A 12,902-nucleotide genomic window follows, 5' to 3' on the forward strand; every position below is an offset into this window, starting at 1 on the left:
TCTGCCCCCTGTTCCCCCACCACCCTGATTACTGTTGCATCAGCTGCCCTGTGGGGCTGGAGGTTGGTGGTGGGGCATTAGGTTGGCAAGGGTCCTGCTAGCCTGAGAGAAGCTCCTTCCCCGAGTTGGGGACCTGCCTCCATCACGGGTAAAGGAGGGGACTGAATCGAGCCCTCTCTCAGTTCCCCGTTCAGTTGGCAGCTTCTGATCCACGGCCTGTACAACAGCTTTGGGTCCTGTCTTCTCCACGGGACACCTGGGCCTCCTGTCCCCGCTGGAGCCGGACCCTCTCTAGCTCCCCCACCTCCAAGCCCTCCGCCGCCATCTCCCATCTCTGCTTCCACCCCCTGGGCATTCCCAAGGCCTCCAGCAGGGCCCTGTCCCCTCCAGTACCCTTTTGCCTAAAAAGCTTAGATCAGAGCGATGGAGTCTACTCAAGGATAAGGCGGACGCCTGCTCTCAAAGAGCCAAAGAGATTACCGTCTCGTGAGACCACAGACCATGCCATATATAGAAAAATGAAGCAGGTCAGTCAGGGTTTCTGTGAAGTCCAAAGGAGGGCTCAGGGAAGGCTAGAAAGTTCAAGGGTAGTAGAGAAGCAGTATCTACGTGACATCTTTAACCGGGACAACAATCTCATGAGGTTGTCTCTATGATGCCCACTTCCCAGGAGAAGGGCAAGCCCCTCTCCCAGTCCCCCTGGGGCTCAGGGAGAGCTTGGTGGCCGCCTGGCTGGGTTTGTTGGGGTGGCAAGGCAGAGCGTGTTCCGTGTGATCCGGGCATCTTGGAGTTGGGAGGGGTCCCGGGGTTGCTGGCCGTGAACACACACAGCCATGACCAGTCCTGCTGACCATCTGCTCCAACAGGGAGGCAGGGCTGCCACCAAACTCCTTTTTAAAAGACTCATTACCGACTTCCCTGGCAGTCCAAGTGGTTGAGACTCTGAGCGTCCACTGCAGGGGGCATGGATATGACCCCTGATCAGGGAAGTAAGATCCTGCATGCCAAGTGACGCAGCCAAAAATTAAAAATAACTTTAAAAAAAAACATTCATGGAGATAGAAATGGAAACCCACTCCCCTGTTCTTGCCTGGGAAATCTCATGGACAGAAGAGCCTGGCAGGGTAGAGTCCATGGGGGTCTCAAAGAGTTGGATATGACTTAGCAACTAAAAGATAACAACAAGTTTGCATTTTATAGTTATTTTTTCACACAGAGTATTTTAAAAAATGTTTTATTAATTAAAAAAAAAACTTTGTATAAAAGCAAAAAAAAAAAAAAAAACTCACAAAAAACCACTCGGTAGGTACAAACAAAAAGGGAAAGATTTTCTCTCCCAGGAGCAGCTAAGCACTCGGGAGCTATAATTCCTGCACTCAGCCCAGGTCTTAGAGGGCTGAATTGCCAGAAACCAGATGCTCCCTCCAGGGATCTTTTGGAGAAAGACTAACCGCAGAAGCCTCTGGAAGCCTCTAGGACATCCTTCCAGCTTTACCGTCTTGCCTCATCAGCCCCAGACATGCTAGGTCTGCCCACTTGCTGGGTCTGCCGGGTCATCCTTCAGTCCCAGGAGGGTAGATTTTCTGATGAAGATGAGAAGATGGCCCTCTCCCCCCTACCCCATGCAAACCTATAGTACCTGCAGGGACCTGAATCACTGCACTGCAGGTGTATTCAAACCACGGTGAAAGTGAAAGTGAAGTCGCTCAGTCGTGTCCAACTCTTTGCGACCCCATAGACTGTAGCCCTCCAGGCTCCTCCGTCCATGGGATTCTCCAGGCAGGAGTACTGGAGTGGGTTGCCATTTCCTTCTTCAGGGGATCTTCCCGACACAGGGATCAAACCCTGGTCTCCCGCACTGCGGGCAGAATCTTTACCGTTTGAGTCACCAGGGGCGCCTGTCAAACCATGGAGGCAGGCAGAGAACAGTGGGATGGGAGTTGGGAGTAATGACTAAATGCTCCTGCCCTGTTAGGAACCACCTAGTCGTCTGCTCCCAAGATGTTTCTTGAGCCCCCTCTGTGTGCCAGGCTGCACGCTGGGCATCAAGAATGAACACAGCAGGCCAGGTGCCTGCCCCATGGAACTCACCTGCCACGGACAGGACCCAGAAAATAGCCAAGAACTGAATAGTAGATCGGGAGACCAGGAATGCTGCAGAGAAAAACAACCAGCAGGGGAAGGGGGACAGAAAGCACTGGAGTGGAGATGCTATTTGATGTAGTGAGGTTAAGGCTGCGCTGGAGGTGATGGAGCCTGAGCGCGTGGGAGGGAGGAAGCTGACCTGCAGGTAGCCGTCTGGAGGCAGAGGCAGCAGCAAGTAGGAAGGCCCTGGGGTCCAGTCTGGCTGGTAAGTTTGAGGCGCCGAAAGAGGGCAGCATGACTGGGGAGTGGTGCGAAGTGGGGTCAGATGGAGCCTTAGGTTTGCTTGATGGTTAAAAGTGGAGAGACAGGGTGGTTTCTAAAGTGCCTTCTGGATTTTAAACTCTATGATCCTTGGGTGTGGGCGATACCCACGGTGTTACAGGAGAAGGAAAAAATATAAAAGAGCCCAGTGACACGGCCACCTGGGCTTTCAGAGGAGGGGAATCAGAGTGGGTGCTGCGTTCAGCAGGCGCCCGCACTTCCCCGGGATGGAGAGGCAGTGCAGGGCTGGAGGAGCCCAGGGCCTCGAGCCTGGCTGAGCACCACTGTATCAGTCAGCCTTCTGCAGAGAGACGGCACTGAAAGGAGATGGATGTGTGTGTCCGTCTATAAATAGGCAAAGAAATTAGTCAGTTAGTTGGACTTCCCAGGTGGCACTAGTGGTAAAGAATTCACCTGCCAGTGTAGGAGATGAAGAGCCACAGGGTCAATTCCTGGACTGCGAAGACTCCCTGGAGAAAGAAATGGCAACCTCCTCCAGTATTCTTGCCTGAAAAATTCCATGGACAGAGGAGCCTGGCAGGCTGCAGTCCATGAGGTTGCAAGGAGTCAGACATGTCTGAGCCTGCACACATACATTTAGTTAGTAGTTACATTTTTAGCTGCACAGCAAACTTTCTAGATCTTAGCTCCCTGACCAGGGATTGAACTCAGCCCCATGGTAGTAAAAGTGCCAAGTCCTAACCACTGGACTGCCAGGAATTCTAAGAAATTATTTCTTTATCCACCTGCTAATGCAGGAGACTTCTGTCAAAGTGGATTCGATCCCTGGGTCAGAAAGAGCCCCTGGAGAAGGAAATGGCAACTCACTCCAGTATTCTTGCCTGGAAAATCCCACAGACAGAGAATCCTGATGGGCTACAGTCCATGGGGTCTCAGAGTTGGATGCAACTTAGTGACTGAACAACAACATAAAGAAATTTACTTTAAGAAAATGGCTCGTGTAATTGTGTGTGTGCGTGTGCATGTGCTCAGCTGTGTCTGACTCTGTGATCCCATGGACTGTACTGTTAATTGTGGGGGCTAGCAAATCCAAAATCTGTAGGACCGGTCAGTAGGTTGGAGAGTCAGGTAGGAATGAATGCTGCAGTCTGAAGGCAGAACTTCTCTGGAAAACCTGGGTTTTACTCTCAGGGCCTTCAAATGGCTGGACGAGGCCCACCCATGTTATCAAAGTCATCTCCTTTATTTAAAGTTAACTGATAGATTCATCGGTAGATGTTAAAACCACATCTTCAAAATACCTCCACAGCAGCACCTAGATTAGTGACTGATTAAGTCACTGGGTGCTGTAGTCCAGCAGTCCCCAACTCTTTTGGGTACCAGTTTTGTGGAAGACAAATTTTCCATGGACAGGGTGGGGGGTGGTTTCTGGATGATTCACATGCATTACATTTATTGTGCACTTTATTTCTATGTAGTGGCAATCTCAGGATATTCCACCTTGATTTTAGGGTGAGGGTTTATGCTCCTATGAGAATCTAACGCTGCCACCGCTGATCCGAGAGGAGGCGGAGCTCAGGCAGTAATGCAGGTGATGGAAAGCAGCCATAAACACAGATGGAGCTTCAGTTGCTCACCTGCTGCTCACCTCCTCATGTGCAGCCTGGTTCCTAGGGGCCACGGATTGGTACCAGTCTGTGGCCCTGGGTTAGGGACCACGGCTACAGTCTGACACATAAAGTGATCATCACAGTCACTCCCCAGAGGTGGAGAGAGGCCCTGGGCCCTGGTCCTGGAGATGCTACTGATCAGGTCAGCAAGGGCCTGGGAATCGCTGACAAGGTAGGCAGGCGATTCTCATGCTCGTCGGGGTTGGGAACCAGCGGACCAGATGACCCCTACACTGTGGGCCTATTCATTGTGAATGAGACGCCGTGGCCTGGTGTGCAGTTGGTGCCAGGAAACACTGATCTCTCTGTCCTCTCAGACTGGGCCGTCCAGGCTGCCTCGGTGAATCCAGTGGCAGCTTCACATCCCACAGGCCGGGCAGCAAGTCCGATAACTCAGTTACATAACTCCCATAACTCAAGTCCTGTAACTCCACCTGGTAACTCAATCTGTGCTGCTCCAGAAAGTGCCAGAATTGCCTGCCCATGCCGAGTGCCCCTCTGGCCTCTGCGGATGGGTGGGGTGTAAGGGGCCCCTGTTTTGCAGTGCAGAGCCCGGAGGTAGGGGAGTGGACACAGAAAGGGCACCCCGAAGGAACGTGCCTGAGACGATCCCATGGGTGGACCTGTGGCCCAGGGAGGGGTAGGGTGGGGTGGGGTGGGGTTGGGAGACACACCTTTATCAGCTAGGCAGGCTGGACAGGAGAACCTGAAATAGCTTGGCAGAGTTCAAGGATAGTCCAGGCCTGTGGCTGAAGAGCCCAGACTTCTGACGCCCTGCCTCTGAGCCCCATGGCCCACCGCCCCTCAGCGTGGACTAGACTGTTGTCCAGGGGAAAGACCTTTGGGTGAAGGGACGGATGATGAAAGGGCACAGGACTTTGCCCTGGAGTGAAAAGAGACTGGGATGGAATTGCCCCTCCATCCTTCACCTTCCGGGTGCTTGTGCAAGCCGTGGGCTTCTCGCCTGGATCAAGGGGCCAGGCGCGGCTCCCTGATGGGCGATCACGGAGGTAAGAGGCTCTCACCCAGGAAGACAGCAGGGGGACACTTCGGGCTCTCAGTACAGGTGGTCCCCTGTTCCTCAGAAGAGTTATAAGTGGCAAGATGTAACACCAGCCGCCCCTGATCGCTTGATTCATCCGCAGCCCCCAGCCCCGGGCATGCGGTGGTGGAGACGAAGTGTCTGCGCGAAAAGGTCTCGCCGGCGATCGGATCATTTCTCGGGTCCCGCGCATCTCCGTGCGTTCAGCAGGGACCCGGCCACCGGACTTTCCCAGCAGACCCAAGCGGGCCACGGGGCAGACAGTCCCCCCGGGGGGTGGGGTGAAGGCCGAGGGAGCCCCGGACTGGGCGTGCGGGCCTGCGTGTGGGTCCGCGTGGATGCGCGCACGGCCCCAGTGGCCTGAGCACGCCTGGAGCCGAGGGCCGGGGGTGGGAGCCTGGAGCCGAGGCCCGGGATGATTTGTCGTTGCCTAATGAGATTAATGAGCCCCGGGGGCTGGTATGCGGCGGCGCTGGGGCTCTCATTAGACGCGGATGTTCACGGGAACGGTGGGGGCCGGGCGGGGGGCTGAGGCTCCCCAGCCAGGTGGCTTCCATTAATCTATGGGCGGGGCCGGGGGCCGGGCTCTGGCGTACCCCCGCTCCCACTGCCCTCCCGGCCGCGCTGCCGCCGGAGAGGAACGCGGCGCAGAGGCTGCCCGAGGGCCCGAGCAGGGAGGCTAATGGGTCCGGGGACAGCCCTCCTGCTCGCTGCTGTAGGCCCAAGGCCTGGCACGGGGTATGTGCTCCATAAATACCTATTGGATGAGGTCAGAGACAAGAGGGGCCCGGGGCGCGCGGGTGGGAGGGAGCCTCGGACCGTCTGGGTTTCCCTCCTGGCCGCCAAGACCTCTGCCTTTCCCCGCCCGCCTCCCCTGGACAACCTCTGTACCTGCGTGGGTGTCGTACCCACTCCGCAGCCAGCCCTCCCCCCCGCCCACTTTCTAAGGAACCCTGAAAGTCCTGGAGGGCCCAAGGGAGCTGCTCTGCGGCCTCCAAACCTATAATTTGGTTTTCAAACCCACAAGCAGGGAGGTCTGTGGGGGCCAGAGGGAGCCAGCTTCGTGCTGCCCCACCCTGTCCGAGTGTGGGTACACACTCACACACATACACACACACACTCAAATACATACTGTCATACAAGCTCACACACTCAGTAGTTTAGTGAGACCTAATTTACGTACCATAACGTTCATCCGTTTAAAGGGTAGGATCCAGTGGTTTTTGAGTACACTTACAGCTATGCATTCATCATCATAATCTAATTTTAGAACATTTTCATCATCCCCTAAAGCAACCTTGAATCGTTAGCAATCACTTCCCCCATCCTCCACCTTCTGTATTTCCCAGCCCTGAGCAAACGCTGGGCTTCCCAGGTGGCTCAGTGGTAAAGAATCCGCCTGCTAATGCAGGAGACTCTCTGGGTCAGGAAGATCCCCTGGAGGAGGAAATGGCAACCCACTCTAGTATTCTTGCCTGGGAAATCCCATGGACAGAGGCACCTGGAGGGCTACAGTCCATGGGGTCCCATAAGAGTCGGACACAACTTAGTGACTCAAACAACAAGGAACTACTAAGCTACTTTCTGTCTCCGTAGATTTGCCTGGACCACACCGTATGTGATCTTTGGTAACCGCATTCTTTCAGGAAGCATAGTGTTTTCCAAGTTCATCCATATAGCATGTATTAGCCAAGTTCATCCATATAGCATGTATTAGCACATCATTCTTTCAGGTTTATTTCATTATTATCTTTGGCTGCATTGTGTCTTAGTTGTGGCACACGGGATCTTTGTTGTGGTGCGTGGGCTTAGTTAACCCACGGCATGTGGGATTTTAGTTCCCTGACCAAGGATTGAACCTGTGTCCCATGCATTGGCAGGCAGGTTCTTAACCACTGGACCACTAGGGAAGTCTCTACATCATTCTTTTTTTATGGCCAAATACTATTCCATGTATAAAGATACCATATTTTATTTCTTCATAAGGTGATAGACATTTGGGGTGTTTCCACTAGGGGCTTATGAATAGTTCTGCTATGAATGTTCCTGTGTATGTTCTTGTGTGCGTGTGTGTTCACTTCTCTTGGATGTTGTGTGCCGAGGAGTGGAATTGCTGGGTCATGTAGGGCTTCCCTGGTGGCTCAGTGGTCAAGAATTCGCCTGTTAATGCAGGAGACACAAGTTCAATCCCTGGGTCGGGAAGATCCCCTGGAGAAGGAAATGCAACCCACTCCAGTATTCTTGCCTGGGAAATCCCATGGACAGAGGAGTCTGGCAGGTTCCATTCCATGGGGTTCCACAAGAGTCAGACACAACTTAGCATCTAAACAATAAAACAACAACAAACAATGGTAGCTTTAACTGCCAAGCTGTTTTCCAAAGTGGCTGTGCCATTTTACACTCCCATCAATAACATACAAGGATTCCAATCTCTGTTTTTAAATTATAACCATCTTAGTGGACAAGTATTTCTCTAATGGTGTTGAGCACCTCTTCATGCATTCATTGGTCATTTGATTTGCAAATATTTTCTCTCATCCCATGGGTTGCCCTTTCTTGGGTGATATACTTTCAAGAGCAAAGCTTTAAAATTTTCAAGTCCAACCTATCAATCGATCTGCTGTTTTATTGCTTGTGCTCACACAGTCTTACACACTCAGCTCCTTGCACTCACACACTCAGTCTTACACACACAGCTCCTTGAGCTCCTTTTTCCCAAGAAGGGTATAGGGTGAGATTTGTTCCCAGGAGTCCCCTGCCCCCAACTTCTGCCACAGGGGGATCCTGCTCCTCCGTGTGGGCACAGATAGGGGGAGATGGATATGTCTGGAGTCGGGGAGCCTGGTCTGGGTTAAGCATGGTGAGAGGGTGGGGAGGGAGGTTCCGCACATAAGCTGCCTTTTCTCCAGGTTCCAGGACCAGGGAGGGCCCTGTGGAAGCAGACAGGGGTGGGAGATTACAGAAGGACGCACATCATGGATGCGTCCGTGTGTCCTTGTGACCTCACCTAAGAGATGAAGGGGTCGGATGAGAAAGACCAGAGCAGGGGTTTGTAACCTGGGTTCCACGAGCCTCTGAAATCAGGTGCATAGTACTGGGGGGTAGTGCATTCTTCTGGGGTGGGACTCCATAGCCTGCAGCAGATACTCAAAAAAGGATTCTGCTCAGCCAGGAAGGTGCTGAACCAACTGGTAGGGGCCTCAGAGGCCCACAGAAATACCCAAGTTCTACATGAGCATCTCCTCCTACCTCTTGGGAGGGTACAGCCCCAGAGCTGTGCCCCTACCTTGGGGACCAGGAGGCCTGAGCTGCTGGGGGTGGAGGGGGGCAGCCCGCATCAGGCTATCAGTTCAGCGCAGGGAGCTGCCCCTGACCCTTGCTCCCCTCCCCCTGGAGAGGACCAGGACTGCTAGATCCAGGCCAACTCTGAGGGCACTCCGTCCAAGGGCTGCCTTGCCCACCCCGGAAGCTGCTCTGCGGGTGTGAGACTAGGGGGTCAGGACTGCAGATACTCGCTGGAAGCTCCCCTTTCTGAAGGCCCCGGTGGCTGGCGGGGGCTGCAGGAAACCTGGGGCAGGAAGGGGCTGGGCCCAAGCCGCCTGCCTTGCTCCCATCTGTGGAGCATCAGTGGGGCAGCTGGGTGGGGGTTCTTGGTGGGGGGGGCAGGGAGGAAATGAGAATAAACACAGTGAGCAGAGGGGGAAGGGGCGGGGGGCTGCGGCCGGGCCCCTTGGCAGCCCATGAAGGGAAGTGACACAATGAGGAATGTGTTTCCCCCGCGCGCGCGGGGTGGGAGGCAGAGCCCTGAGAACGGCCAGACCCCCAGAGGGGCCAGGGGGCACAGGCCGGAGAGGCATCGGAGGCGCGGGCTGTGCGGGTGGGGCTCTGGGCAGCAAGGGGGGCGGGGAGCGGGCAGGAAGGGCAGCTCGGGGTGGGGGCCATCCCCATCTCCAGACTCCACCCTGGAGGAGCCTTCTGGGCCCTGCGTTCTCGCACATTCCCTGCCTGCGCCCTGGGGGTGGAAGTCACCCCGTGGGACGCACCCTGGTGGCTGCCTCTTCTTTCTCAAGGGGCACAGGGTTAGGAAGCCAGGTCCTCGGTGGGAGAGGGCGCGGAGGTGTGAGGCCCCCGGGCCAGGGGCAGGGCTGGGCAGGGGACATGTTCCATTTCTCTGTGTTTGTCTCTCTCTATTTATGTCTTTGTCTCTCTGTCTCTCTCTCTCTGTTATTGCCTGTCTCCATCTCTCTGTCTCTTTCTGTCTGTGTCTGACTCCATCTCTCTGTCTCTCTATCTCTCTGTTATTGTCTGTCTCTGTCTCTCTCCCTGTCTCTCTGTCTCTCTCTGGGTGTTTTTGTCCCCAGCTGGGCTGGCCCATGTGAAAACAGGCCCCTTAGTGGGAAGGCGCCTCCCCATCCTGGACACCCATTTCCTCTCCCCCAGCAGGGAGCTGGCTCAGTTAACCCCCTCCTGCCCAGAATCCAGAGGTGACCCCGAGGCTTTGGCCTGCAAAGCCAAGAGCCCCTTCCTGGAGCTGGGGCTGGGGGTGGCCAGGCCTTAGAAAGCAGGTTGGCCCCACCTGCCGAGCTAGTTTGGTTACTCCAGGAACACCACCGCACCCCTGACTCCCAGCCATGCTCGCCTCTCTCCTGGGCGTTCCGGGGGGTCTGAGAGGATGCTGGAGAGCAGGAAGCAGAGTGGAGAGCCTGCAGCCCCCTCCCAGTGGGCAGTGAGGCCTCTTGGTGGGGTCTCTGTGAGCCCTGAGCCTGTGCTGGTTTGGTTCAGGAAAGCCCCAGGTGGGCCTCGGGGAGCGTAGGCAAGAGGCTGGTGCGGCCAGCCCCTCTCCCGCTGCTGTGACTGCACAGAGGATGCGGCGCTGACACAAGCTGGGGGCCAGCCCTCACCTTGGTGGTCCCAGAGGGCTGCTGGGTCTGGTAGGGGTGCTGGGGCCAGGTGGGCACTGGCTGGTCCCCAGGGATGGCCTCTTCAGTTTCTGCCACTCCTCTGGGATGTGACGGAGGGGAGGGAGAGTGACACTCTGGCCCTGCCGTTGAGTCTGAGCCACAGACTCGGCCACCCTGCAGGTCACTCCTCCTGGGGGAGGTGCCCCTTGGCCCTGGGGAGCCCCGGGGGCGGTCACCATCTTTCCTTCCGTCCAGTCTGTGACCCGCTGGAGGCCAGCCTGAGGTGACACTTCCCCTGGCGCCTTCTGTCTGCACTGGGGGCTCCGAGGAGACCTGGCGGAAGCTGGCCCGTGGCCCCCGTGGCCTCAGCTCCTCCAGCTGAGGGCTGAGGGGTGCGGCCGGGTGATGGATAGCAGGCAGCATCCCGCAGCAGCCAGCCAGCCGGAGACTCTTCCTCACCTGCCAGGAGGAGAGGGCCACAGGTTTAACTCCAGAATACCTCCCCGCAGCCAGGCTCGAGGAGACTGTACCTTTGTGTGGCAGATCCCCGTGGTCGGAGGAGGAGCCCGGCGGGCTACGGTCTGTGGGGTCACAGAGGGTCGGACGCAACTGGGGGACTGAGCGCGGCACGGCAGTCCACAGAGGACCGTCACGCCCATTTTCACATGCTACCACAGCAGCCCTGGGAGATGGAGAAACTCGGGGCAGCTCGTGGCAGCTGGGGCCTCCTGACAGCAGGCTCGGGGCCCTCCCCTCCCATTTCCACGGGGTTTGCCGCCTCGTTCGTCCATCCAAGGCCCTTCTGCACCCTCCCTGCGCCGGTCTGACCAGGGAGCCGGGGAGGCCGCGGGCACCCATCTGAGGGGCCAGGTCCTTCAAGCGGCCTCCTGGCCGCCACTGAGGACACCAGGGATTTCGAGGGCAATGGAGACCCCAGCCCCGACTAGGGCAAGAGCTGCCCACCCAGGTGGGCCATGTGCCCCCCGAGTGGGCGAGGTGTCAGGGCCCTCCGCTTGTCTTCCGCAGGGACCTGAGAAACAACATCATCAGCACGGTGCAGCCCGGCGCCTTCCTGGGTCTGGGGGAGCTGAAGCGCTTGTGAGTGGTGTGTCCTGACCACCGTGCCCCCAGGCCCCGCATCCCTGAAGGAGGTCCCGTGGATCCCAGTCACCCACCGTCCCTCTTCACCATACATTCGGTGGGGGGTGGGGGGCAGACGCTTCATGCCCCAACCCCATCCCCTTTTTCTCCGCTCCCCACACAAGCCCCAGCCTCACATGTGTGTCCCTCATGGGTGGACCCACGTGCTGCCACGTGGCTGACCTGCTGAGGGTCTGCATGTCTCTCCAGGGACCTCTCCAACAACCGGATCGGCTGTCTCACCTCCGGGACCTTCCAGGGCCTCCCCAGGCTTCTCCGGCTGTGAGTGCGGGCAGGGAAGGCGGGGGTGGAGGGTGGGGTGTGAGGGAAGGCTCCCCAGACCCTCATGGGCCCTGCATTCTAAGGGCTCACCCCAGCCCAGGGAGAACCTAAGATCCCGTCTCCCTGTTCCACTGCAGAAACATATCTGGAAACATCTTCTCCAGTCTGCAACCTGGGGTCTTTGATGAGCTGCCAGCCCTTAAGGTGGTGTGAGTATCCTTTCCCCAGGCCCTTGCTTCCTTCCTCCGCCAGGAGGGGGACACATAAACACTGCAACCACGTGGCCAGCCTTCTGAGGAGGTGGGGCTGGGCGAAGCCCCACCGTCTGCGGTGATGCAGGGCGCAGGCTCGCGAGCAGAGTTTGCCCTCTCCAGCCTCAGTCTATCCCTGGGGCTCCATCCCCACCCCGGGAGCCCAGGGAACCCCTCTGCTCTACCCTGGGTCCCTCCACCCTCTGCAGGGACTTCGGCACCGAGTTCCTGACCTGCGATTGCCGCCTGAGCTGGCTGCTTCCCTGGGCCCGCAACCGCTCCCTGCAGCTGTCGGAGCGCACGCTCTGTGCCTACCCCAGTGCCCTGCATGCCCAGGCCCTGGCCGGCCTCCAAGAGGCCCAGCTGCGCTGCGGTGAGCTGACCTGAGCCCTCAAGGCTCCCGAGGCAGTGGGCTTGGTCTCCAGGGCGTCCTCTCCCTTAGGCCCCACTGGGGACCCGTCCTCCATCCGATTTTCTAAACTTCCTGGGGGAGTGCTGCTTGGTTTATGGTTTTCATCTGGTCCCACCTCTTGGGGTGACAAAGCGTGCTATGGAAAGACGCACTTTTACTCGTTCAAAACCTGCCTGCTCCTCTCTTCTGCTTTAATCTCTGGAGACACTCCAGCCCCCTTCTTCTGAACTAGGGTGGGCTCCAGACAGAGGGGCCTTGTCCTCACCTGGCACTCAGGCTCACTCCCGGTGTCCTCGCCCACAGAGGGGGCCCTGGAGCTCCACACACTCCACCTCATCCCATCCCTCCGCCAAGTGGTCTTCCAGGGCGACCGGCTGCCCTTCCAGTGCTCCGCCAGCTACCTGGGCAACGACACCCGCATCCGCTGGTACCACAACCGGGCCCCCGTGGAGGGCGACGAGCAGGCGGGCGTCCTGCTGGCTGACAGCCTGGTCCACGACTGCACCTTCATCACCAGGTACAGGCCCTGCAGCCCCTTCTCAGCCCAGAGCATGGGCGGGGGGAGCCAGAACCCTCACCCACCCACCCACCCCCGAGAGGAGCTGGTCTGCTCCTGGGAATATCTGTGGGCGCGTTTATGCAGATCCAGAACTAAGTCAGAAATGGTCCGCGTGAGGGATACAAATTGAATTGTTGTTTTAGTCACTAAGTCATGTCCGACTCTTCTGCAACCCCATGGACTGTAGCTGCCAGGCTCCTCTGTCCATGGGATTTCCCAAACAAGAATACTGGAGTGGGTTACTGTTTCCTTCTCCAGGGGATCTTCCCGACCCAGGG

The 12,902-nt window shown here is 57.2% G+C and overlaps 1 protein-coding gene across 1 annotated transcript in view; it reads left to right on the forward strand.

The window, feature by feature from the left end:
- ADGRA2 (adhesion G protein-coupled receptor A2) overlaps positions 1 to 12,902 on the forward strand; it is a 36,473-nt gene that overhangs the window by 13,050 nt on the left and 10,521 nt on the right. Inside the window, exons 3-7 of the mRNA XM_027962706.2 lie at positions 11,007 to 11,078; positions 11,331 to 11,402; positions 11,540 to 11,611; positions 11,863 to 12,026; positions 12,369 to 12,582. Of these exons, the coding sequence (XP_027818507.2) occupies positions 11,007 to 11,078; positions 11,331 to 11,402; positions 11,540 to 11,611; positions 11,863 to 12,026; positions 12,369 to 12,582 (594 nt within the window). The remainder of the gene's footprint in view (positions 1 to 11,006; positions 11,079 to 11,330; positions 11,403 to 11,539; positions 11,612 to 11,862; positions 12,027 to 12,368; positions 12,583 to 12,902) is intronic.

Source organism: Ovis aries, chromosome 26 (assembly GCF_016772045.2).
Source record: "Ovis aries strain OAR_USU_Benz2616 breed Rambouillet chromosome 26, ARS-UI_Ramb_v3.0, whole genome shotgun sequence".
Lineage (NCBI taxonomy): Eukaryota > Metazoa > Chordata > Mammalia > Artiodactyla > Bovidae > Ovis > Ovis aries.